At 44.3% G+C, this 26,092-nt stretch overlaps 1 protein-coding gene across 1 annotated transcript in view; it reads left to right on the top strand.

Moving 5' to 3' along the window:
- WDR86 (WD repeat domain 86) overlaps positions 1 to 26,092 on the top strand; it is a 345,312-nt gene that overhangs the window by 245,708 nt on the left and 73,512 nt on the right. Inside the window, exon 5 of the mRNA XM_086941464.1 lies at positions 5,279 to 5,414. Within this exon, the coding sequence (XP_086797590.1) occupies positions 5,279 to 5,414 (136 nt within the window). The remainder of the gene's footprint in view (positions 1 to 5,278; positions 5,415 to 26,092) is intronic.

Raw genomic sequence — 26,092 nt, 5'->3', positions numbered from 1 at the left:
TGATGTGGCGTTGAGGGATGCTGTGGTGTTGAGGGATGCTTTGGCATTGAGGGATGCTGTGCGTTGAGTGGTGCTGTGGTGTGGAGTGGTGCTGTGGTGTGGTGCTGTGGCATGGAGTGGTGCTGTTGCGTTGTGGGGTGCTGTGGCATTCAGTGGTGCTGAGTGATTCTGTGGCGCTGAGTGATGCTGTGGCGCTGAGTGATGTTGTGGCATTGAGTGGTGCTGTGGCGTTGAGTGGTGCTGAGTGATGCTGTGGCGTTGAGTGATGCTGTGGCGTTGAGTGATGCTGTGGCGTTGAGTGATGCTGTGCGCTGACTGGTGCTGTGTCATTGGGTGGTGCTGTGTCATTGAGTGGTGTTGTGGCATTGAGTGGTGCTGTGGCGTTGAGGGGTGCTGAGTGATTCTGTGGCACTGAGTGATGCTGTAGTTTGACGGTGTAGTTTGATGGTGTAGTTTGATGGTGTAGTTGGAGGGTGGAGTTGGAGGGTGGAGTTGGAGGGTGGAGTTGGAGGGTGGAGTTGGAGGGTGGAGTTGGAGGGTGGAATTGGAGGGTGGAATTGGAGGGTGGAATTGGAGGGTGGAGTTGGATTTGGAGGGTGGAGTTGGAGTCTGTAGTTGTAGTTTGCGGGTGGATTTGGAGGGTGGATTTGGATGTTGGAGTTGGAGGGTGGAGTTGGATGGTGTTTTTGGAGGGTGGATTTGTAGTTGGAGGAAGGAGTTGGAGTGTGGATTTGGAGGAGGGTGTAGTTGGATGGTGGAGGTAGAGGGTGTAGTCGGAGGGTGTATTTGGAGGGTGTAGTAGTGCTTGGATGGTGGATTTGGATGGTGGATTTTGAGGGTGGAGTTGGAGGGTAGAGTGGTGGGCGGGTAGAGTGGTTGTGCTAGAGTGTGGGCGCTAGAGTGTGGGTGCTAGAGGGTGGGCACTAGAGTGTGGGCGCTAGAGTTGTGGATAGGGTGGTGGTGCATAGAGTGGTGGTGCATAGAGTGGTAGAGTGTTGATGGAGAGAGTGGTAGAGTGGTGGCGGTAGAAGGCTGTAACGTGTGTGAGAGAGAGTGTGTGTGTGAGAGAGAGTGTGTGTGTGAGAGAGAGTGTGTGTGTGAGAGAGAGTGTGTGTGTGAGAGAGAGAGTGTGTGTGAGAGAGTGTGTGAGAGTGTGTGTGAGAGAAAGAGTGTGTGTGAGGGTAAGTGTGTGTGTGAGAGAGAGAGAGACTTATGGGGCTTTGATGTGGGGGTGTATATGTTTGTTTGCTTGTAATTCTATATGTGTGTGTGGGTGCAGAAGTTTGGTCTTTGGATGTTTTCTGAGAAGGGCTATTATCATGTGTGCTACGTACAAACAATGTACCAGAAATAAGAGAGGCCAGGAAGACTTACAAGACAGTCTTAACAAAAGTGAAAAAAGACAGGGCTGAAAGTCGCTGGGGACAAATTCGAGATGCCTGCCAGAAGAAAGATTCCCAACAAACTGGATTGCTGGTCACAAGGGGAGAGGCCGACAGACGGAGGCTGCCTGATAGCAGCATCTCTGTAGCTAATTGACTCTCTGTAATGTACGCGCTTGCACTTTGATGGTTTTAACAACTGAATAAAGTTAAATAGGATGATGATGGCAATATTTTTTATTTTTGCATCACATCACTGTACTTCGGTATCCGACAAAAAGGATGTAGCAACAATCGAAATACAAAACGTTTTTTTTTAAATAGCCCATAAATTCTTTGGCCAACACGATACATTGACAAATTGTTTATATTAAAAAAATAAAAAGCAAAAAATGGGAGTGCAACTAAGTCTGGCAGGTAGAGGGCTGGTTGAGGTCTGCTGACTGCAGGGACATCTTGTGCTTATTCTATAAACCGAATGAACTGAAAAATAAATGATTGCTGCTTCTGGAGAGTGAGTCTGGGTTACATTTTGTTCTTTTTATTCATTACGATTTTAATTGTGTCTGGAAATACAACACATATTACATTTTGAGGCGTGTGGTAAGGTAGCATGATTTGAATCCTCAAGTAAACAAATGCACATATTTTATGCAAGAGAGATATGAGTTCCGTAACAGATATGGCCCTCTCTGGTGCTACAATGAACAAAGCAATCTGTAAAGAGCTGCTTCGCTCAAGTTCCTCCAACAATGCAGCGCAGGAGAGATATTTAGAGGAGCCACTAGTTGTGGAAATAATGAAGAAAGGAGGGGAGCCACCTGAAATGAAGCTTTTGAAGGAATTGACGTCTCCAGTCCCACAATCCTGTATGAAATATCTGCATATGCACAATCCTGTACGAAAGTACAAGTTCATATTTTATTCCTCACAGGAATTCAATATTGTGATTCGTTCTTACTCTGGGTTTTTAGATCACAATTACAGTTTGTAGTAAGCATTAAGTGAAGGTAAACTAAAACCAGCTGTGTCATAAAATAGCTTCGGGTCACAGTGCCCACTTGATGCCCTGAGCTCCTTAACCAATTGTAGTCTACCTCTGAGGAGGACTTAGGGCAGCCTTTTATAGAGTTTCGCTTGTTGTGCCAAATGTCAATGGAGATCCGCAGCCTCCTATGCGTGCATCGTAGATGGAAATGTGAAGAAGCGCCAAAGACACGCAGGAAACAAATGAAAGCGAGGCATTGGGAATCTCCTTGCAGCCTCCTACGCATTCAGCGTAGATGGAAATGTAAAGAAGCACCAAAGACGTAGATTAAACAACAAAAGCGAGTATCGGGAATATCCCCTCAGCCTCCTGTGCGTGCACCATAGATGGAAATATCAACAAGCACAAAAGACACGCAGGATACAATAACCACAATGGTGAAATTTGAGAATAGAGTAAAAAAAAATTAAAAGCGGCCGCGAAATGAAATTAAAAGCGGCTGCAAAATGAAATTAAAAGCAGCCAGGAAATGCTCTCGGCATTGCGGGGGCGGGGGCGCTTTCCTTTGTAGTGTGAAGCAGGGGCGGGGGAGCGGATCCCTTTGAAGTCTGGAGCAGGGGAGGCACGAGCATATGGGGTGTAAAAAAAAGTCTTTGGAGGTTGCTGATGCAATGATGCGAGGCAGGCGGCTCGGGGAGCAAATGGCAAGCGCGTGCACGGGCACATGCAAGCGCATTGGCAGAGTTCGAGACCTAAAAAATCTTAATATATGGGCGGAACCACATTCCCTGTCCTAATGCAGCTTCTCTTGGCACTTTTTGGGTCATCACATAAGCACTGGCAGACAGGCCCAAAAACAATATGACAAAAAGCAGGATTTGTCAGTGTAACTAACACCTAAATCTTTGCTTACTATAGTAATCTTTAAACTTCCATTTAACAAAATGCCTATCTGCAGGCTTTAATGCAATATAATACCAATGTACCTTTAAAAACCTATAGGTTTTAAGAAATGCTTTTCATGATAAAAAAGGCTTACTGCTTTTCATGTAACTTTACATAATAGTCAGACCAGACCTATGGCAACTGACATAACATTTGTCAATTGACTTATCAAGCATATATCCTTTATTGTCGTCATAACTTTACAAATATATTCAAAATTACATTCGCCATACAATAGGTACAACTCATCCTAAGAAGGCCGTGCATTGTCAAGCTAGACATTAAAATAGCAATGGAGAAGAGAGAGGTGCACTTCCATATATAGCTACTCATGGCGGAATGAAGAAACACAGAAATGCAGAAAATTAAGAAAATGTGAATGGCTTTTTCAAGAACACAGTGGTCCTAGGAGGCTGACCCATTGTCTGAAAGTGAATAATATACAGTCAGATTCATCATTGAAAATTGCGCTTGCAAAGGGCCATATTCTGGGAATCTGGCCCTTTGCGAACGCAATTTTTGCATTTGGGATTCATCATCCCAAATGCAATAATCGCTAATAGCAAAATCGCTAAATTGCGAGGAATTCAATTTAAGGAATCTCTATTTGAGATTCCTTAAATGCAATTCATGATCCATTTTTTATTTGCAAATTCGCAATTTTTGGCCGCTATTTACCGCGAAGTCTGACTTCGTGATAAATAGCGAAAATTTAGAAAAATGCACTTTAGTGCATTTCTTCTAAGTTGTATGTTACACACACACATGTCCTTTGGACATGTGTGTGCGCAACATCAGTCTACATTTTCATTTATGGGGTGCTACAGGGTGTCCTCTGGACACCCCTGGCACCCTTGAAATCGCATCCTTATTTGTGATTAGCAAATTGCTAATCGCAAATAACGAATAACTCCCCATTCATTCCTATGGGCCTTTAGGCCTTTAGGTCTATAGGAATGAATGGGGAGGTATTCCTTATTTGCAATTTGCAATTTGCTAATCGCAAATAAGGAAGCTGTAGGAATCGTAATTTATTTTGCGATTCCTACATGAATCCCGTTTTGCAAGTCCTTAATAGCGATTCCTTAATAATCGCTATTAAGGACTCGCAAAACGGGACAATGATGAATCTGGCTGATATTTCTTCGTTATGGAGGGGCGCATGGTGTTCATTGTTAACTTTCTCCACTTTGCAGCTCTTTTGATTTTTTGGTTGGGATAATTTGCAAGCACAATAACTTTTTAACAGGATCCTGTGGCATGTGGGTGGGCAATTAAGTGTTTAATAAAATTACATGACATGATGACAGCCTTACCAAGCCGAGCACACTGCCCCCCAGAGGGCAAATAAGGTCTAGTACCTAGGTAGACGATTGTGAACCATTAGACATGAATTCTAGTTGTGATCCTGGGTAAGTCACCTCCCTATCTTGTGCCTCAAATTTGTTATCTGTCAAATAGTGATCCATTTGGAGTAGTCCAAATTTACATCACTCAGAGCACTGTAAAAATACATACTAAACATTTGCAGCCATAGGTTGCAAGTAGTAACTGATCGCCAGTGCTTAGTTTGTAAAATAATAAGTGCCAGGACCCTGACCAGGAGGTCACTGCAGCTTGCACCACCCATCGCCCCTGTCATCGCTGCCAAAGCAACTGCTAACGATCTCTCTTGCTTTCAAGTGCCGAGGTTCAGATTATTCCAGGTCCCCAAAGCTAAAGGAATTGCCGGGGAGGCAGATATTAGTAATATTTAATGTGTATTGTATTCATAAACAACAATTGTTCTACTCATCTCTAAATTAGATGAGCAGCGTCACCATGTGGTAGACTGTCCTAATTGCAGTGTTGACAATTAAGTGCTGGTCCCAGCACCGGAAACCAATTAAGTGCCGGTGCTGAGCACCGGAAACCACAGGTTCAAATTAAGCACTTCTGATTGCGTTTTCTCATTCTCTTGCAGTTAGTCAACCGGCACTTGTACTCAGGGAGTGTGGACAGGACAGTGAAGTGCTGGTCTGTGGATACTGGGGAATGTGTCAGAACGTATGCAGCTCACAAGCACAGCGTCAGCACTTTGAAGTACCACGCCGGGATCTGTAAGTTACATGTGCCACAGTTGCTATTTCAATTTCATTAAGTAACTCACAGTGATCTTTTCATAAAATTATAATTGTTGTTATAAAATGTTTTATTGTCATTTCTGAGCGCTGCAGAGGAGAGTGGCTCATAAGTAGGCTAGTTATGGGTCAGTCACTGCAACCTCTCCTTTTGTTTAACAGCAATAAAACACAGAATGCTGTTTTAACTGGGAAATGGCCTTTAGACAGCAGCTCGAACCACATTGTGCCTTAACAGCGCTATCCGAACCACGGATCTGTCTTTGCAATGCATTCCTTTAACACGTAATTCGTTATAACGACTTGCTTTAAGGAAAGCGTTGTTGGATTGATGTTGGACTTTAAATTCAACACTTTCCCTACTTTTGCACAGAGTGGAGTTGGAATAGTATATTATGCCATTGCAACTCCAGCACTTTCCCTAACACAAGTCATTGTAATTGCACATTTGTTGTTCGGACCGCGTTATTAAGGCAGGCGTGATGATCACCTGCGTGGTTCCAACATACAACTCTGTATGCAGTGGTGGCTGGTGACATTTGAAAGTGGTAGGGCGTAGCGCGCGTACCCGAACAAACCCCCGTCCACGCCCTCCCCCCCCACCACTGAAAAAATTGTCTTTATGTATGAACTGGCTTGGCCGTTCATGCTGGACTGTTCCGTTTGGAGCAGGGTGAAGACTGGTTTGCGTATAGCTGGGTCCAAATTAAGGTGACATGGTTTGCACTGTGCACAAAAACAACGAATTGGAATGCAGCCTGTGTAATCACCTGATGAATTCAAGAATTCCTTCAATCACTTTTTTGTATTCTTTAGGATGTTTATTGAGGTCAGCTTACTTGAATCCGCCACTGACTCGGTGACACCACAGACCAAATGTTGTGGCCCCTGGGAAAACGTTTGCTAGTACCCATGGTTCGTAACAACAAATTATTCCCAGAGGGTCCAGCTTCCCACAAGCAATAAGGGTAACATCCACAATTAAAGCGTCACCCCCTAGGAAACATCTGTTCTACATTTATGCAAATGATCTACTCGAAGTCAAGATAATTTCCAAGTTACTGGCTTGTGGGTGTTTATTTCACCAGCATTGGGGGCAGAGACACGAATCCCGAGACACACATGTCTGCCTGGCAGAATGAATGCTGTTGTACATCAGCGCTGAGAGTTGTCTCTGCTGGGCGCTCCACATTTTGGCTAAATGGGGAACTGAGGTACAGCTGAGGGTGTGCCACAGATCACACAATTTGTTTAATAGTAGCTAGGCATCAAAATGCTGCTGTGCTCATTCCTCCCAGCACTGAGGCAGTCTTCGACGGAAGATCCAGGATTGGCTGTGGAGCGCAGTGACTCCCTGCCCCATTCGGAGACCGGGGGCTGCGGCATGAGGCAACCCTCGGTTTCCTAAGGGGGAGGCTACTGCGCATGTTCGGGCTGGTCAGAAAAATGACCAGCCCGAAGCAAACATGCGTGCCAGCGCCAGGAGCACTGCTGAGCAGCGTGAGCACGCACGCTCACAACAACCCGTTATCTGGTGCGGCCGGTGAAGTTTCTGATGGCGGTGCACATTGGTTGGCGGGGCAACGCCCAAACGCCCCAATGGACGCACCGCCGCTGTCTGTATGTAGGGTATTTAAGTGATTGTTCTGCCTATTGGTAAATGCTAAGGTGCAACCAGCTGTTACTTTCTGAATTTCACTTAGCTTACCTAACCCAGACAATAGTACAGCAAACACAGCTACTGCAATATCCTACTTGCTGAGCTATTGTGATACCAGACCTGCCATTCCGTTTGCTGAACTCTCTGATTGTTTCTGTACCGAAAGAACAGCCGTATACTACACCTTTCTTGGTGGACGCTTTGTCTGGATGCTTGAACGGTGCAGCTTAGTAAGGGAAAGGACCAGCAGTTGGAAGGCAGGGCCAGACTGGGAACCCAAAGGAGCCCTGGAAAATTTGTCAGAGCAGCCCCCGTATGGCACAATAATCACCGGAGTTATCTCATCATTTTTAGTGTTGCCTGAAAACTTCTTGATATACAAGGAACCCTGCAGCAGGTGCTTTCAAAACTGCTGTGCTGCTACAGAAAAAAGGCCCCAGTAACAAAACTGGCCCCCACTCTTCCAGCCTCCGGGGAAACGCCTGATGCCCAGTCCGGCCAGGCCGGCCATGTTGGGAGGGAACCGTTTCTTTCCGACATTGTTGAGTGGGATATCAACTTCATTCTCACAGGAACTCACTGTGCAGTGAGTTTCCTGTATTTTAGGTCATTGAAGAAGTGGGGTCTGGGTATGGCTGTGCCAAAATAGTGTGCAAACATCTTTCGTCATCATGCACAGAACTGTGCTCAGCGCGTCCACAACTAAGCTTCTTCCTTGTTGTTGTCTGAAACATGTTCGCCCAGTTCTTCTGTAAATCCCTGTTTTGAATACAGTAAAATCAACTGAGAGAAATGGTTCTAGTCCACAAATTAAGGTACAAATTATGCAAAAAGGTTAGGGAAGGCCCAGGATGGCAGTGTTATTAGGTGAGGCGATTAAATCAAACCTTTATTTTTCCTGATGGTTAAATATTGTCATCGCTATGCAAGTGGCACATTCCACATTGGGGCCAGAAACCAATGGTGTACTTCTACAGTGGGAATGACTACAGCTTATTCCTATAGGTATCTGGACTTTGACCACAGGAAATGGGAAACTGATCTTCTTACCCAGCTATTGTTTCCACCGTTCCTTTAACCCCTTCCATGCTGGGCCGTTTCCGCCGCTGTGCGGTAAACAAAAGAACAGGGCGGGGCCGTGACGAACCCCAGCCGTCATCAGCACCGGAGCGCCGCAGAGCGTGACGGCTGGGGTTCGTCACCAGCATGGAAGGGGTTAAGCAGAATTCAGCATGTAAGACTGTTCCAATGGCTTTATACAACGTGGTAGGATGAGGGCTATGCACAAGTTCATCCTTGATTTCCTCTTTTACTCCTCGACAAAACAAACTAAGAAAGGTTAGTTCAACCCACTGTGTCTCATTTGTCAATCATCTACAAAAGTTAACATAGACCTTCACTTCTTGGGAGCCATGCTGGCTATTGCAAAGGGCCTCTTCTGCGGAACGTTCCAAATTGGCCCTACAGAGCATCCTTTTTAATTTGTTCAAAAACAGTGAATAATTGCTTAAACAAAGATCAGAAGCGGTCACCAGGAGCATTGCCCAGTATAAGACATTTCTGGAAAGGCAGCTAATCATATAGCCTACCTTAACTACCTCTAATCCCACCCATCTAAATCAGATGGGTGGAATTACAGATCTGCCGCCAATGGCGGTTCTTCCGCAGGGCTGTTGGAGGGGTTTAATCATGGAAGGCAGCGTAGTCTCAGCTGTGATTAAACCAAAAGTCTGCCCGCATCTAAATTCAATGGACAGACCACATTCTAGGCAGTGAGGATACTCTGGCCCCATTGCGATGGAGTATTCCTACCCCCAAGAATGAAATCAGCCCCAAACTTATTACAGAAGACTGAAAACAACTACCAGTCATTTTCACTGAAATAAAAAACAAGCATTTGCAATGCAATAGGTCCCGCATTAGGAAAGTTTGAGCTATTGGTATTGTAAATGACAATTTTTTTATTTATGTGTTGGTTTTGAAAATAGCTAAATTAATAGCTTTGTCATTTACAATGCCAATAGTTTTAACTTTTGCAAATGTGACACCTATAGCATTTGAAATGCAATATGTGTTGTATTTACGTGACTTTGATGTATTGATATTACAAATAACAATGGCTTTTACATTTTTTAATCATTAATACTTAAATTAAAGTTATTGTAATTTATAATGGCAATAGCTTTTGTAAATAACTTTTGTGAAGATTATGTTCATTGTATTTTATTGTGACGAAAATCCAAGAATAGAAGTGAAATATTAACATCTTTTTGTGAAATTTGTAATAAAGCTTGAAACATTGAGAGCACATATTTGAACCAGTTGTTGTTGAATGGTTGCACAGATTGATGCTGTGGTGGCGCTGAGTGATGTGGTGGCTACGAGTAATGCTGTGGCGTCCCATAGTGATGTTGTGGTGCCCCTGAGTGATGCTGTGGTGATGCTGTGGTGGTGCTGAGTGATGCTGTGGTGGTGCAATAGATAGATAGAATGAGGGCAATAGATAGCTAGATAGAGTGAGGGCGATAGAGAGATAGATAGAGTGAGGTCGATCGATAGATAGATAGATTGATAGATAGCTAGAGAGTGAGGGCGATAGAGTGAGGGCAACAGATAGATAGAGTGACGGCGATAGAGAGTGAGGGCGATAGATAGATAGAGAGTGAGGGCGATAGATAGAGTGTGGTTGTGTGTGTGGTTGTGTGTGTGTGGTAGTGTGTGTGTGGTTGTGGGTGTGGTTGGGTTTGTGGTTGGGTGTGTGGTTGTGGGTGTGGGTGTGGTTGTGAGTGTGGTTGGGTGTGATTGTGTGTGTGTGGTTGTGTGAGGAGGAGGAGGAGAGGCCCCCCTACAAGGAAGGAGCTGCGTGTGCATTGAGGGGGTTCATCAGCCACAAAGTTGTGTTGTGTGATTGCGCCTTGGGCGCCAACCAGTGAAGACAAAAACAGAGCTCTAATATTTACTGAGTCAGGCGCCATCAGCATCACTAACTTATAATACACGTTCTAGAACGTTCCTTTGTCTGACAAAGCATGCTGGGGTTTCGAGCACTCTTGTGATGTCATTCACCGGATGCCCCGTTTAAGAAAGAGCTTTATATGTAAGGGAAAGTGCGTGAAGCTGATGGAACGCAATGTATAATAGTGACTATCAGGATGTCTCCAGGCCAGTTATATACTTATCTGCTGCGGCCAAGTTCAGATTGTGCCTCTCTGAAGAACCAAGAGCTTGAAGAAACAAAGGGTTAAAAAAAAAACAGCCATGTACTTTAAACATAGGATTCCTCTTGAAAAGTGACAAAATAAATAAATACACGCCTTTACTGCAGCAAGCGTATGTCTGCACACCCCTTGCCTCACGTTTTAGTTGCTAAGATCAGGCTGGGTGTTTGGGCATAAGCGAAAGCTGAAAATCGAACGAAAGAACCAGCACGTGTTTCTTTGTTGCTTTGATATATTTGAGAAGACAAATGCAGCAGTAGCATAAACGGGAGTGGTGGTCCGCCGTATTATTGTGGTCAGGACGGATTAATTTTAGATAAAGTGCTTAATTTGAGCCGGTTGTTGCAAGTGGTGGCCTCTATTTCTGGGGCCCAAAACATTGTTTTCATAAGACTTTGATCCACAGAAAGAGAGAGAAAGGAAGAAAGAGAGGTGGGAACGAAGGAGGAAGAGAAAGGTAGTGAAAAGGAGAGGAAATCCGGGATGAAAGAGAGCCTGTAAGAGCGAGGAAGAGCAGGAGGTGAAAGGGAGAGGTAGAGGGAAGAATTCCCCAAAGGCAGGCTATATATTCGCCGACCACATCATTCGCAGTGAGACCCGATCGCCTGTTTCTGACCTGCCCTGTGCCTGCGCCCGCTAGGAAGGCTTTGTTTTGGAGGAAGTCGTGATGGTCATGTCCCTTCCTTCACCTCGCGCCGAGGCTGCCGCCTGCAGCCAGGAAGCGCGTTCTGTAAAGATCGCGCACACAGCAGCCGCTGCCACAAGCCATCCACGCAAGCGGCTGGAAAGAAACACAGGCGGGCTCTGTTTACACAACAATGGTTAAACACTGCAGGGGAACTGGGAACAGTTATCAGGGGTCCCTGTTCGCGTCTCTAAAAAAATGCCACTTTATGGCTTATTGTGGTTAACGTGCACTGTAAAACGACAGGTAGATGTGGGATTACTAAAGCATCAGTATTTAAGATACGACCTTGAAATGTGATTAATTTAAGATGACTACCCTTGAATATGTATTCAATACAACATAGGGTTGTGTAATGTTTGACAAACACCTCGTCCGCTTTTGCTGCATATGGATGGTAAATATAAATCCTGATTTAAAATTATATAAAATGAATTCACTGGCCCAATGACCACACAAAATGTCTTGGCGCGACATAGCGGTGGCATGCTTTGGTGTTGTGCAAACCTCCACACGAGAAAAACAAACAACAGACGACTGGTGACTTGTTTGTTAATTGCATATATTTAGAAAATACGTAAAAACAAAGCATACTTGTCCTGCAGATTGATTGCACCTGAGTCTCACAGGCATAGATACAGGCATTGTTACAGGTAGAGTAAGAGTCCGCAGGCACACTGGAACATAAGCAGTGGGCAAAGTGACTTTTATAGGGCTAATGTTAATGTTAATAATCATTTATAGAGCGTACTTACACCGGGCTAAGACACTGGATGCATGGACTAATGCACCCACACCAGAGACCTGATGTCCACGACGGGTCCCAACAGCCCTTCATCCTCCCGAAGTCGATCAAATAAGTTCCATTGAGCTAGCTCACCAAAAAAAAAAGAAATCTGTTACTCAGTGCCAAGAAGCCCATGGGTGAGTGTGCGTTTTCACAGATACATGGAAAATCACTAATTCCTGCACATTACAGCAATGTATGTCGTCTTTCATACGAACGTCAAAGTGGAACAATATTTGCTCTGATTTCCGTTCTTAACAAAACGAAATCTTTACAAGCCGGAAAATATAAGCAAATGTTTCATTTGACAAACAGCACCCGGAAATACCCCAACCAATAAAAAACACAATCAATCGTTGTTACTACAACACACTGCATGTCGATGAATGAGCAATCAGTCGTTCCCTCTTTTAAATGCATATTTTAAAGCGACCCCTCAACCCAGGCAACAGGTTCGGGTTCTTATTAAATCGCCGCAGTGGTTGGTGTCGCGGCTTCATCGCCGAACGGTACTCATTGGACCTATTTCGGAAAGATAACGGGTCGAGTAGGAGTTTTTGGGTTTTGTTTTGAATCGACGACATACACTTTACATGCGGATATCACCTACAACCAATTAACTATTTGCGCTGTTTTAATAAATTAAGCGCATTCCTTTCGTATTATTTGTGAAGTTACGGATACAAGGGGTTGTGTTGGTGCTAATTATACATCTTGTTGTTTTTACTGCCTTGATAAATTGCAGGGGTTAGTAAATATATGTAACCTTTTTAGCCACCCCTGGTGCATTTTCACGCTTTAAAAAAAACTTTAAACACGATAGGGGAGGGTGGCTACATTAATACCTCATTATGTAAGTAAATCACAAGCAGGCTTATTTCGTGATAAAATAACACAGTGAAGTATTGTGTTTATGCTAGAGCTGCCATCTGGGCAAAGAGGTGTCACCAGGGAGATGGGGAGAGGAAGGAAGAAGAGGGAACGTGGAAGGAAAGTGAATGCAGCAGGGGGGCGGAGCGGATCGCTTTGAAGTACGTTTTCACAGATACATGGAAAATCACTAATTCCTGCACATTACAGCAATGTATATCGTCTTTCATACGAACTTCAAAGTGGAACAATATTTGCTCTGATTTCTGTTCTTAACAAAACGAAATCTTTACAAGCTGGAAAATATAAGCAAAGGTTTCATTTGACAAACAGCACCCGGAAATACCCCAACCAATAAAAAAGTTCAATTGCAAAAATACTTTAATTAAGGCGCCCAAGCAGCGATGTCACTTCTTCTGGCGATATATAACAAGTTGTGAATGAAAGAACATTGCGGACAGAAGCTTTTAGGGGCGGGGGAGCGGATCCCTTTGAAGCACGGCCTCGCGGCCGTGAAAGAAGTGTGTGTTAATTAGGGGGAGGAGAAGTGAGGCCGAGTGCGCTGGGGAAGCAACAGATGGCTTTAATTTGAAGCTCTCGGAGGCAGGCGGCTCGGATAAAAGCGCGGTCACGAGAACTCATGCACTCGTTGAAATTCGCTTTAGTTAAACTTTTTGGTTTCACCGCAATAGGTCTCTCTATGAGACCTAAAGAACAGACTCCCCGTGTTAAAAGCATCACATGACTCCCTGTCCAAGCACCTGATTATACCACACACTAATCCATCTATAGTATTGCACCACATAACATCAAGAATATATTATTTGGCCCCAATCTAAAATCGAATTGTGCTCCAAATTACACTTTCTCCAAATCGCATTCGGATGGTCAATGTTTCGATCAGTTAGCCATAGTCTGCTAGTATGCATAGCAACTCAAACTATTTCATATTGGTTGCTTGTATTGCTGTTATATTGCCTTAAAGATGCCTAAGAATACTGAAGGAGTACAGTATTTTATCTGTTAGTTTTGATTGCAGCTAGTATTTTTCCTCCTTCATCCTCCGGCTCCTCTGCCTCATGCTGGAAGGAGCTCCTTTTTGAGTCTTAATTTACCCCGATCAGCTGTGTCTGCATCAAACTGGCACAAATGCGCAATCAGGAGTGACAGAGCTGCATGGCAGCATCTTGCTGCTAATCTCACATTGGTCTTTCTTCATGGGTGTTCTTCAGCATGTCTGATCATTAGTTCTGTTTGCTAAATCAGCAAAAAAGGCAAGCCCATCTGTTCCCATCCACTGGCACGATCACTAGACTCCATGACACATGGTTCTCCTGTCAGCCAGTTCTTTTCCCCATCCACCATTTATCTCACCTCATATCTGCTATTTCTCTTTCCCATATACTCAAAAGTGTATTTTTCCATTTTTCGCCTGCAATACCTTCTTGAAAACATTTCTAATTGACCCTTGGCTGAAGAACATCTCCTCCATTCGCTTTAACTATGACTTTCCTCATTTAGATTTGAAAGTCCCACTCCAGTCTCCAATACAATTTTTTTATTTGAATTTTTTTTTAATTAAATGTCGAGATATAGGCCCACATTTTAAAAAGCTTTCTTCCTGTGCTATGGTGATGCAAAGCCGGGGCAATAATCTACTTTCCAGCGGAAAAGTGTTTTTGTCCTGGAAAGGAGCATTTTTCACAGCACCAAATCCCCTTCACAATGCTTCATGTCAAGAGGGCGTTACTGGACACAAGTCAGCACAGACAATCATAGGCTTTTCCGCAAAGACCAATCATATATGGTAACATGCCTGCATTTTGCATCAAAAAAGAATGCCTAATGGCCGCATGCTCAAACAAGAGGGAATGTTTTGATTTGCCCCAGAAAACGACGCATTGCATTGCATGCTTGCTGCAGTTGATAGCACAGTTCAAACAAGTATGACTTTCCTGCAGTTATTCATGCATAGGAATTAGTGCTGGAAGGGTATGCTTGAAGTATATCCTATACAAAACAGTCTCTCATCTGCACCATAGACTATCTGTACACCAGTGCAGTAGGCAACACCATCAGCAGAGCAATCTTTGTAGATATGGCTATGTGCTATTTTCATCTTCGCACAACGCAGAGCAACAAATGTGGATGCTGTGTTGTTTGAAATCTTCGTAATCCTGTATTGTAATGTCTTAATCCCTTTTTGATAACATTAAGTTTCTTTCTAGGGGTGATTTGTAGTTATTTGAAGGCCTCTGGTAAACTCTGGCTCATCTATGGACTGTTGCTCAGCCTAAATTCTTAAACAAACTGTCTCAATAATTGTCCGGGTGTTATGCCATTTTGTTAGTCAATCTTCATACAGTGCTTCGTACCCACCTTCCTCAAGTTGGTTGTAGGATCCCTTTTGTCCCGTGGGATTGAGTAAGTGTCTGCCGATTTCCATGAGTCACTTCTTTGTTTGAGCCTCTGGGAAGAATCTTGAGCCTCTCATCTGTAATACTATGACTACACTTTTCACTGCCTTGACACAACTCACCCGCGCTTCAATCAAGGCGAGCTGATGATGAAGGTGTCTTAGCCTTGATTTAATTGGACATTTTGACCACACATGGCAATGACGGTGATCCTCTCTTCCTGGTTTGAAAATCTGTATCGAAAGACACCACCCTCCATGGGTTGCTTCATTTCATGGTCACACATGTTAAGTGTAAGTAAGTAATAACTTTATAAAATTTTCTTTCAAATCATAAAAAAGTACATAAAAAAATACATTGGGCATTTTAAAGGATCAAAATCCCAAATCTGCCACCACTTAATACAATATGTACACAAAATCCGACAAAAAGCTAAAAACTTATAAAATAAAGATAAACCGTCTCATCAATTAATAAAGACAGCTCTCCTGTTAAAATCAGCAATCTTCTAATACGTTGCCAGCGCCCATTAACAACCCCTAATTACAAGCTTTTACAATGCAACGGTCTCGCCTTTGCAAAAGTTAGAGCTATTGGCATTGTAAATGACAAAATTTGTATTTATGTGTTGGTTTTGAAAACAGATAAATAAATGGCATTGTCATTTACAATGCCAGTAGCTTAATCTCTCGCAAATGTGAGACCTATTGCATTTGCACCCACACACACACACACAGAGCCACACACAGAGCCACACACACACACACATACACAGACACAGGTGTGCGGCGGCACTCACCAGAATCTGTTAAGGCCGGGGCCACTCCGAGTACATGAGGCCTCAGGTATGGGCATAGAAGACGGGAGTCGATCCCGTGGACAGGGAGCCATGTCGCAGGGCCAGATACTGGCAGTAAGTCGGTCGCTGAGCGCCCCACAAAAAAAATTGCCATGATCCGTCCCAATCGCCGCCATTGAGGGACCAGCAGACTGGACACCTTTAGGGCAGAGAGCAGCTTGTCTGTTTTTAATTGGTATATAGCTGCTGCTGCACGCAGTAAATTCCCGGGCCACCCACAACCCCCAGCACCTTTCTGCGGCTCACAGGAATCCGCCCGCACCCGGCCTGCGCCTGCCTCTGCCACCATGGACCTGTGCTAGGCCGCGCCGCACTCACCACCTCCGGCGCCGGGTGGAGGACAGCACTTTGTTTCTAGTTTTATGAGGAGAGTGGTCACCTCAAGATTTAGAGGGTCCAAAGTTATAAAATCATTTATTGAAGCAGTGTGAAATGGAACCAAGTTCACCTGGGATAATATACACATTCTATCGCCTTGAGACCTGCCCTCCCTCCGGCGCACGTTTCAGTGAGTACCGACCCCGACTGGAGCGCCCAGGTACGTCTCGATGTGAGGGCGCTCTGCACACAGACCTCTGCCTGTTGCCCTGAGCGGCCGCTGCACAAGCCCGGGGACTCCACGTGGCTTCAGGCCCCCGGCGGCCCCGGTGCCGCGGCACCCACCTTAGTCGCATCTGGCCTGCCTGACCGAGGCTCTTCCCTGCTGCCGTCTGAGCCTGCCTGTTCCACCACTATATTTCACCCTGGACTTGCAGAACCTTACCCGCTGCAGCATCGACGGTCACACCGCTCTCTGCCACCATTCTTCCCTGTCTGCTGCCGATGCCCTGCATGTGTGCTGGGATATTTCTGCCTCTGCCTCACAGCCGGGATCTCGGAGCCGGCCACCATCCTGTGGCGCCTGGGTGGCTGCGGTGCACTGGCGGCCGTCCTTACACCTGCCGCACCATCCGCCCATGTATTGAGCAGCAGGTGAAGACAGTGAGTCACGGGAGGCCCCACAACTCTCCACGCCTCACTTGCCGCCAGATTGGGACTTCCTTGCGCTGATGGGGTTTACCTTGAAATGGTCTGAGCATAGCTACGGGGAGTGGGAGAGGCTGTGGTAAAAGGGATACATTCAAACAAAATACGGGCAGGGACAACAACATGAGAGGCCTTGAGCGAAGCAGCCAAACAATAGACACGGTGGTCCGGAACACGCAATGGAAGGAATAGGCATCGAAAGCTTAACATCACGCGGCATTGGGACACCGAGTTTAACAGCGTGTCTTGCTCGCGCTGCCTGCACGCGCCAGTAGGCTCTCTGATTGGTTGACAAGGTCTACCAATCAGAAAGCTTATTTGGTAGTTGCCTACCAATCAGAGACCCGACTGGCCTGTGCAGATAGCGTGAGCAAGACACTCCGTAGAGATCAAAGACTCGGAAAACAAACCTTTTACCACACAAACGTAAGTCACGGAAGCCAGTCCAAGTGGGACAGCTTCCAAAGAGAAGAGTATGTCACTAACACCTCTTTTCCAATGGCTGGCTACCGTTTAGCATGAACGGTGACGCCAGCCAATGGAAAAGGGGGGCGGGGCATTACCTCGCTAGTGAAAGTTACTCTATATCATTAAATGTCGCTAGCGAGACTGCGCATGTGCGCAGCCTACTCTAGCCGAGACCTAAAAACGGACTAAATAATAACAAATAGGGTTTTTTTTAACATGTGGAGTAAATAAAAAGCCGACCGAACTTGATTAAAATTCTGGTTCAACAGAAGAGGCCGGACTAGATTATGGCGCAAACGGTTGAATCTGGGGCATAACATAACAGTATGGAGAGTGGTTTCCCTTTTATCTACTGAGTCTCCCATTTTGTGGACAGCTCTCCTATTTCTGCCATCTCTTATGTTGTGTTTTGAGCAGATTGGGAGAATATGTTATGTATATTTTAAAACAACAATATTAAAATAACTATACATCTCAAAAACGAAGATATTGAGCCTAGTTTTACTTTTTATCATTACTGTTGTGCTCACCCACTATATTGTGAATTCCAGGGAGGTTTTAATCAGTACTCTGGTTAATTTGATGTCCTGCTTTCTAAAAGAACATCACCTCTGCTGCACCCTACCTTTAGTTTGTCACAGTGGACAACGTCCTTGCTCGGTGTGTATTGTTATACATTTGGGAATCCTGCACTCTGACTCGCCCTTACCACTCACATCTCAGTCATGTCGGAAACCTGCTTTTTGTCCTTTTCTTATTGGACCAAAGAAGTAAACTCGTTCATTGTCGCATGCCTGGACTATGCTAACAGTTTTATCTTCGTTTTTCAGGTTACAGTGAGTGCAGTCTGCTGGTGAACGATTGTTTTCTTAAGTCTTTTTCTGTTGTTCTGTTGTTCATAAAGCATTTAATTATTCTGAGCCCATTTCTTGTAAAAACAAATGTAAGAAATAATTTCCTTCCAGAAAGCAAAGATCTGCAGCAGTGTTTTTTAATCTGGAAAATTAATCTTGCTACAGTGGCCTTGCTTTAGTGTTCAAGCAGCCGGTTATGGTAAACATTACCATTTCAACTCCATAACAGGCCTGGTAATCTTCAAACCCTTAAGGCCCTCAAGACGTGGCTATTCATGGAATAGCATTCTGTCATTTGACTATTTTGCTGCCAATACTATTGCATTGCTACTGCAAGGTAAAGGTCCATAGAACAGGATGTTAGAGACAACTTATTATTTCACTGCTCCGACTAACAGAGCTCTCCCACTGCCGTGCAAGCCCAACAGAGAGTACATTGCTTTATGCTTGCAGTGGTGTCTTTTCCATGCAAATATATGCCATCTTGGAGCAGGAGATACTTATTCCTGAAACCATTAGCAGTTCACTGTGTCTTCCGAAAGCATACATTTTCCAAAACCCTTGACCTCCAGCAAATCACCATTTTCCTCCTCACCACCCCACATTTCAATCTCGCCCTCCTTCTTCTGCCTATCACCCTCTTCCTCACCCCCTTCAACCTACAGGTCACCCTATTAACCCCTCTTCCTCTCTCATGCCCTCTAGCATCGCTCTCTCACCCAGTGGCGTCCACCACTAACAAAGGGGGGAGGGGTGGGTGGAGAGCAGTTGGGGGACGGGACCTGTTAGGAAGACTAATTAAATGAAAAACTTACCTGATGCCGGCCCCCTCCTGCATTTCTCCTGCTGGCCTCTTCCTGGTCCCAGCAGCCCCTGGGACAGACTGCCATCCAATTCCCGTGGATTGGCCTGGGCTGGCAAGAAAGACGCTCCGCAAGGTCATGGAGTCTGTGGAGTTTCTCCAGGCCTGCTGTTGAATGCAGCCAGCTGGAGAAACCTAAATGTGCATGTGTGTTTTGGTCGGCCTGAGACGGCTGGCCAAACTCATATGCATACTTAGGATATGCACAAGCACTCCTTTTCCCCCTCTTATGTCCCACCCCACCATGCACAAGCTGGCTCAGAGCCAGCAAACGAAAAATAAAATGATGCTCTAGCATGATTGCTAGACCATCGTTTTGTTTTTTGTTTGCTGGCTCGGTGCCAGGCAATGGGGCAATGCTCCTCCGCCATTGCAGAGGAGCCGCCACTGCTTTCACCAAGGATCACCATCTACCTTCCCGTCCTACCCTCTCTGGCCACTCTCTAAGAGTCAAGCTCTTCACACACACACATACACAGACATTGGAATCTCCAAGCACTCAATAAGTCAAGAAATTGATATATTTATAGTGTCCACTGTCCTTTATTCGAACATCCGGTTTTTCACATTGCCATTAATCAATAAGGCTCCTTGCCATCGATAGAGCTCCTTGCTGTCAATACAGCTCCTTGCCAACACGTGTTTAGTCTGTTATAAATTTAAACAAGACTTCATCATGGCATCACAGTAATATCTATTTTCCTTTACGCTGTAACGGGTTTTGTTTCCTATAAGTCACCAAATTATCAAAATTCCCAAGTGTCTGGTTGCAAAGGAATTATAATATGTTGTCAGTGCATCTTTGTATCGTGGGAAAAGTTAGTTCCCCGCTGTGTAACCGGTCTGTTGTGTTCAGCACAAATGAAAATAGAGATGACTGTGATGCCCTGATGAAGTCTTGTTTAAATTAAAAAATATGAAACACGTGTTGGCAAGGAGCTGCATTGATGGTAAGGAGCTGCATTGATGGCAATGAGCCTAATTGATTAATGGCAATATGAAAAGCCTGGGTGTTTGAATAAAGGACAGTGGACACTATAAATATAACAATTTCTTGACTTATTGAGTGCTCGGAGATTCCAATGAAACATTGAGGAGAAGTTTCCTTTTCCAATTGAGGAAGATGCGGTGGCTCTCCCTCCTCCTGAGCACCGAAACAAATATATGGACATTGATACTTTGTATCAGTATTGTGTGCGCACCAATTCTCCCAGCCACCACCCTATTTTGTACATACACAGACATGCTATCGTCAATGGAACGTGAGGCATGTGGCCAAGCTCAAATGCTGACAGAGGAGGGGGCACACTTACTGCAGGTAGAGAACCAGCTGGGTCTGTCTACAGAGAAGACCAGCCCTGAGGCCAAGCAAATGCTGCATGGAGCAGTGAGGAGTTCTCTCTGCACCTGTCTGACACTGCATTCCATGATGGCTCCGCTGTAGCGCTCATGAAGTGAGCAACACAGCCATCCACCTGACTGCACCTGACCTTGATGTTAGAAATCTTTATGTATAGCTATGTTGTATTAGTAGTTCCCTGAGACACAAATCCCTTGAGTACCATGCTGGAGCCTGCAAAAGCTCGGCTAATGTATACCTGCTTTACCTGCCTGATCTAAGCAAGACATTGTACTCAAAGTCATCCTTTCTCCAATACCTCTTTTCTAGAGGGTCACCATCTGTTTTATCTTCTCACTCCCTCCATCCACAGTTCAAGCCAACCTCTCCTTCTTTTCAGGACTCCATCTCTCCCAAAAATCATCCTCTTCTTTCCCCTGTCAGGTCACCCTCGCCCTTACGCCACTCACCTGCATGTTATTCTCTCTTGTCTCCCATCGGGCACCCAGTACCACAGCCCTGGCATCATACAAGTGAGTTCCTTGACCCCTCCCTCTGCGCGTCCTTCTCTCCCTCATCTTCTTACATCCAGACCTCACCGTCTTCCTCTTTTCCATGCAGGTGACCCTCTACCTCACCCAGAGGTCACCCTCTCACCTTCTTCTTGTGAAGGTCATACATTCACTTACCTATTGCCCTGCAAGTCTTCCTTTCCATGACTACCTTCACCAAATGTGCGAAGTCAACTTTTCATAATGGAACTTTTCATGTTGCCATGTACAGGTTTTGTCAATGAAGTTTGAGTCACTACTGTCTGTGCTAATCCCATCATTTGCCTGGTTTTTGTGTTTAAGAGACTTGTGCTCTGCTGCTGTGTGTGCTGCAGCTGTACTGTGTCTGAGGGGATTTTGCAAGCTGTGTCTATGCAATATCTTTGAGTTAAGAAAGTGAAAATCAGCTTTTTCAGTTGTAAAATAGGTACTAGATTTTGCTTTGACCTGTCTTTCTAAAGAAAGGGATGGAACTAACTTAAACTTAAATGTTTGATATTTTAGCAAGCAGTATAGGCCTCGAATTGATGTTAATGTGTGCTTGTGCTAGGTGTCTTATGTGTTTGTGCATGAAATGATGTTGTGTATACTATTAGTTGGCACAGATTTGCTCGGTGTGAAAACCATGCCTCAGAATTAACATGAGGGTTTTCTTACCTTACTTTGTGCAAGCTGACAGGGTGTCTGTTTGTGCAAAATTGCTAAATGTATTCTGTTTCACATCGGTTCTGCAGGAAGGGGAATTTTTGCTTATCTTACTAAATATTTGAGGTGGATGCGGTGCAGCAAGTCTTGAAACTCACTGTTTACAGTTCAGTGCTAACAGAGCTCGAAAGTTACAAAGAAGCAATGCTTCTGTGCTCCCCAGTGCTTCGATTGAAGACATTTTTAGGTCTTGCCTATAGACAGCTTTTATTGTGGCCAATCCCAGTTCTTACAGTGAGATTAGTTTAGTGTCATCCCATTCCTTACTACTGGTTGGCTTTCTTGTCAATCTGATTTTCTTGCTTCTTATTTAATGTCTTTCTTCTCTTCTGGTGTTTGCACCCTCCCGCTCTCCTTCGGAGCATAGAATCTATACCCTCCTTGCTCTCTCCCTTGTGTTCTGCCTCCCCACTCAAACCCCCATGCTCTCCATGTTGCATCCCATCTACCCATCTCATCCCTTTCTGTCCCCTGATCATAACCACCTTGCAAGATTTTGTCCCTTTTTATTTTTTTTATTTACACCCAAATGCACCTGCTCAATTTCCCCCCCTCCCCGCAGTTCCGCCATTCATCTGCACCTCCAACATGCCCACCCTTTGCCCATTCTACTGTTATTTCCACGTCCTCTTTGATCAATTTCTTCTCTTAACATGGTGCTATAGGCATATTGCTGGTAGGACAGTAGAAAACTCATGGTTAAGATGCTCCCCACTGTGTGAGTTGGACTAAAATATTGTGCTTCAGCACCCATTCCATGACCGGATGGGATTGGGTTGCTGAGGTGTGTGGCAATGAATGTCATGATGGTGTTACACAGTGATTCAGACATAGCTATTGCTAGTGCTCTAACAAGATCACTTTTTTTCCTGCAACTCCACGGTGTTGGCCAAAGCACCCCCCAGTCACTTGTCTATGACCCAAGATGTGCCTGCAAGAAAATAAGGAGTGTACTAGTGTTGCAGACATTTCCTTCCACATCAGAGTTGCAAATATTCATGTGAACTCCAATGGAAACACCTGTGTGCACTCAGGTCACATGTATTGCTGCAGTGATTCATATGCATGGACTGCTGTGGGGAGTGTACCTGGATATTCCTTCGGTCATGGCACACCGGAAAGTGCCTTGCGCCTAATCCTTGGCACCAGTGCTGTACGCGAGGCAGGGGTGAAGACACCCATTGCTAAGCCATGGCGTTCATTCTTCTACAATTTTTTTTATGTCTGTGCCATTAAAGTAGGATTAATTGAGTGGCCTCAAGTAGAGGGACTGTTTTTAGGACTCTCCCACATTTTCCCCATTGTCCTTTTTCCTCTGAGTCCCTAGTATTCACACAATGATATGTTTTTCTGATCATGCCTGCACTCACAGGATCAGTTTGTGTCAGATCCAGTGATTCCTCCAGTGTGTTTCTTTCACCTGTATGGAAGCCGTCATTTCTTGCCCTGCAATCATTTCTTAAAGGGATTTATGGTGAAGCCCTAGAGGCCATTCTCTGAGGCCATCTTAGTGCTACGGGCTTTTTTCCCAGAACTGTAGACGTGTCCCTCTGCAAATGTGTAGTGATTAGGTGTATAAATACCTGCAAATGGCATCCCTCCTGGCTCCCTACAAGGCTCTATGATTTTGGTCTGATGCTCCGCCTAGGTCACCATGTCATGTGCATGCATGTGTGTTATCTTTGATACATTTTGGCTTCTTGTCAGCTGACACCTATCTTGCAGCGTCTATAAGATGTACATGGCAGGCAATGGTTGGCTTTCACTGTTTCTGAAGGTGCAGCCAGGCAGCTTCCGGATGTAGACCGCTTGGATAGCTGGGGAAGATGCTGCCTTTTGGAATCACTGTTTGCGCAGGAGAGCTACAGATCATAGGAAGTCTGCATTTCTTTGTGTGCTTTTGTGACCCTTTTAGTCCTCTGACGTGCTATCTTCTTATGGGCGACACTGCAGGTATTTAGCGTTGGGTTGTCTCGCTGGGAGGCAGATGTGTTTGCTAGTTGCTGTGGATGGCGCACTGCTGTTGAAATCTATCCTGAATTGGGAGTGGAAGGACTGCAGCTATATGCCCTATTTTGGCTTAGTGCCCTTTTGATTGCTATGTCTCGCACAGCTGGGTAAATAATGTAGAGTGAAGCTGAAGGTGATGCTGGTCCCCACCCTTTTTGGGGTGTTGTTCATCCCGTGGGCAATGTAACTTGCTTTTGCAACAGTAAGTGCCTTCTCATGCAGACTAATTCATCTGGGCCATGGTGCTAGGGCCTGCAATCGTTGAAGTACAATTTTTTTTTTGTTCAAGAAGTTTATTAGATTTTAAGAAGTACAAAATAAATAGTTAAATACAATATAAAGTGATACAGTCAAAATTCATAGTTATATTATTACAGTATAAATTAAGTACAAGAATTCCTGCAATTAATATAAAGATGAAAAAATAAGAAACTGATAAGGGAAATGTCAGTGGATTAAAAGGACCGTAAAGGGTATCACTAATTATGAATGAATGAAGGAAACAAAAAAAAAGAAAGAAAAAAGGAAAAGAAGAAGAAAGAGAAGAAAGAATAGGGCAGCAAGAAGAATAAGAGAAGAAAGAGAAAAGCACAAGAGGGGAGAGGAAAGAAGTGAAGATGGGGAAAGGAGAAGAAAGGATCCAAAGTAGTGCCACAAAAAACACATCACACAAACACATCACACAAAAATCAAGCAGCAATCAATCAGCAGATATAAAAGGGTATTGGGCAACCAACCCTTGTGATGCTAAATCCATATAAGCATCCAAAGCCTTCCAGACATTACTGGAAATAGTAGGGGTAAGACGAGCCACATCAACTGAAATGTGCACACTACGTAAAAAAGAAACCCATGCCCACCAAGTATTGTATGATACGGAAGAGAAAGACTTCCATTCCATGAGAACAACCTTAACAGCAACTGCCAATAAAAGGTCCATCAATTGCAAGTCTAAGGTATCTAATGGCAAAGGCACATGGGAAGCTAAATGGCCCAAAAGGATCATGGGAAAGGAAAGCTTAAAATCAGTATTAAAAATCAATATAAGATGTTTATTAATGAGATCCCAAAAGGATTGTAGAAAAGAGCATGTAAAAAACATATAGAGATAATCACCAGAAGCCAAACCACACCACCATCAGAGATCATCATCCTTCAAATTTAATGCACGTAAACGCACAGGATTCCAATGGAGGAGGTTGAGAGAAAAGAATTTAGATTGGATTAAAGAAAGGGCGATCTTATCTCGGAGAGAAAATTTGCCAATCATCTGCCAGGTTTCCTGTGAAATATGTTGAGTAAGCTCCTTATCAAAGTGATGGAACCATTTTTGTTGGGTAACAGTATGTGAGGCAGATGACGTAGGGGATAAGACATTATAAATTTTGGAAGCCACATGACCAGATCGACGCCAAAAGGAAAATAACATAACAGTAGGAGAATTGGGCTCCAGGCGTATTATAGCAATTGCTACTTTAATTTTTAAGAAAGTATAGAAATCAAGATTGGAGAGCGAGAACTGTTTGGCTAAAGAGGAAAAGGGTAATGGATCATTATTAGAGTCATACAAATGACAAACTAATGTCACCCCTTTAGAAGACCAGTAAGGGATTAACGCGGGATCGATAACAAATTTTAGTCTAGGATTACGCCACAAAGAAGACCATCTCGATTTATGTATCGGAGTAGTCACTTTCTTATCTACAGACCGAACCGCTGTAATAGTATCTAAAATAATTGAGCGGGAAAAGGGAATAGCCAAAGTGGGTGTGGTTAGAAAGGAAGAGAGTGGTAAGGGAGATGAGAGATGCTGCTCAATGAACACCCAAGAAGGAGTGTGAGCAGGAATCGAGGAAAACCACAAAGCACCTTGGGAAGCTAAAAAAGCTACCTGATATCTCTCCCAATCAGAAAAATTACAACCACCCAACTCATAAGGTTTCCTCAGGGATTTATATGCAATTCTAGCACGCTTGTCACTCCAAAGAAATTTAGAGGTAATGGAAGCAATCTCACGAAAAAAGGAGGGAGACAATTTGACCGGAAGCATGGAAGAAACACAATTAATGATAGGAGTAATCATCATCTTTAGAGTTTGGATCCGGCCCCACCAAGAAATATGTTTAGGGGACCAAGTATCTAGAAGTTGACGAACCTTGAGTAAAGTTTGCGCCTCATTATAAATCACTGTATCATAGAGAGTGCCACAAAACCAAATCCCTAGATATTTGAGATGTTTAGATTGCCATTTAAAACCAGCGGCACCCATATGTGCTGGGAAACAATATGCATTCAAAGGGAACATTTCAGTCTTATCCCTGTTAAGCGTATAACCAGAGACCGTAG

The sequence above is a fragment of the Lissotriton vulgaris genome, chromosome 10 (assembly GCF_964263255.1).
Source record: "Lissotriton vulgaris chromosome 10, aLisVul1.2, whole genome shotgun sequence".
Classification (NCBI taxonomy): Eukaryota; Metazoa; Chordata; class Amphibia; order Caudata; family Salamandridae; genus Lissotriton; species Lissotriton vulgaris.
The sequence above is the reverse complement of the archived record's forward strand: the minus strand, read 5'-3'. Positions and strand labels throughout refer to the sequence as shown.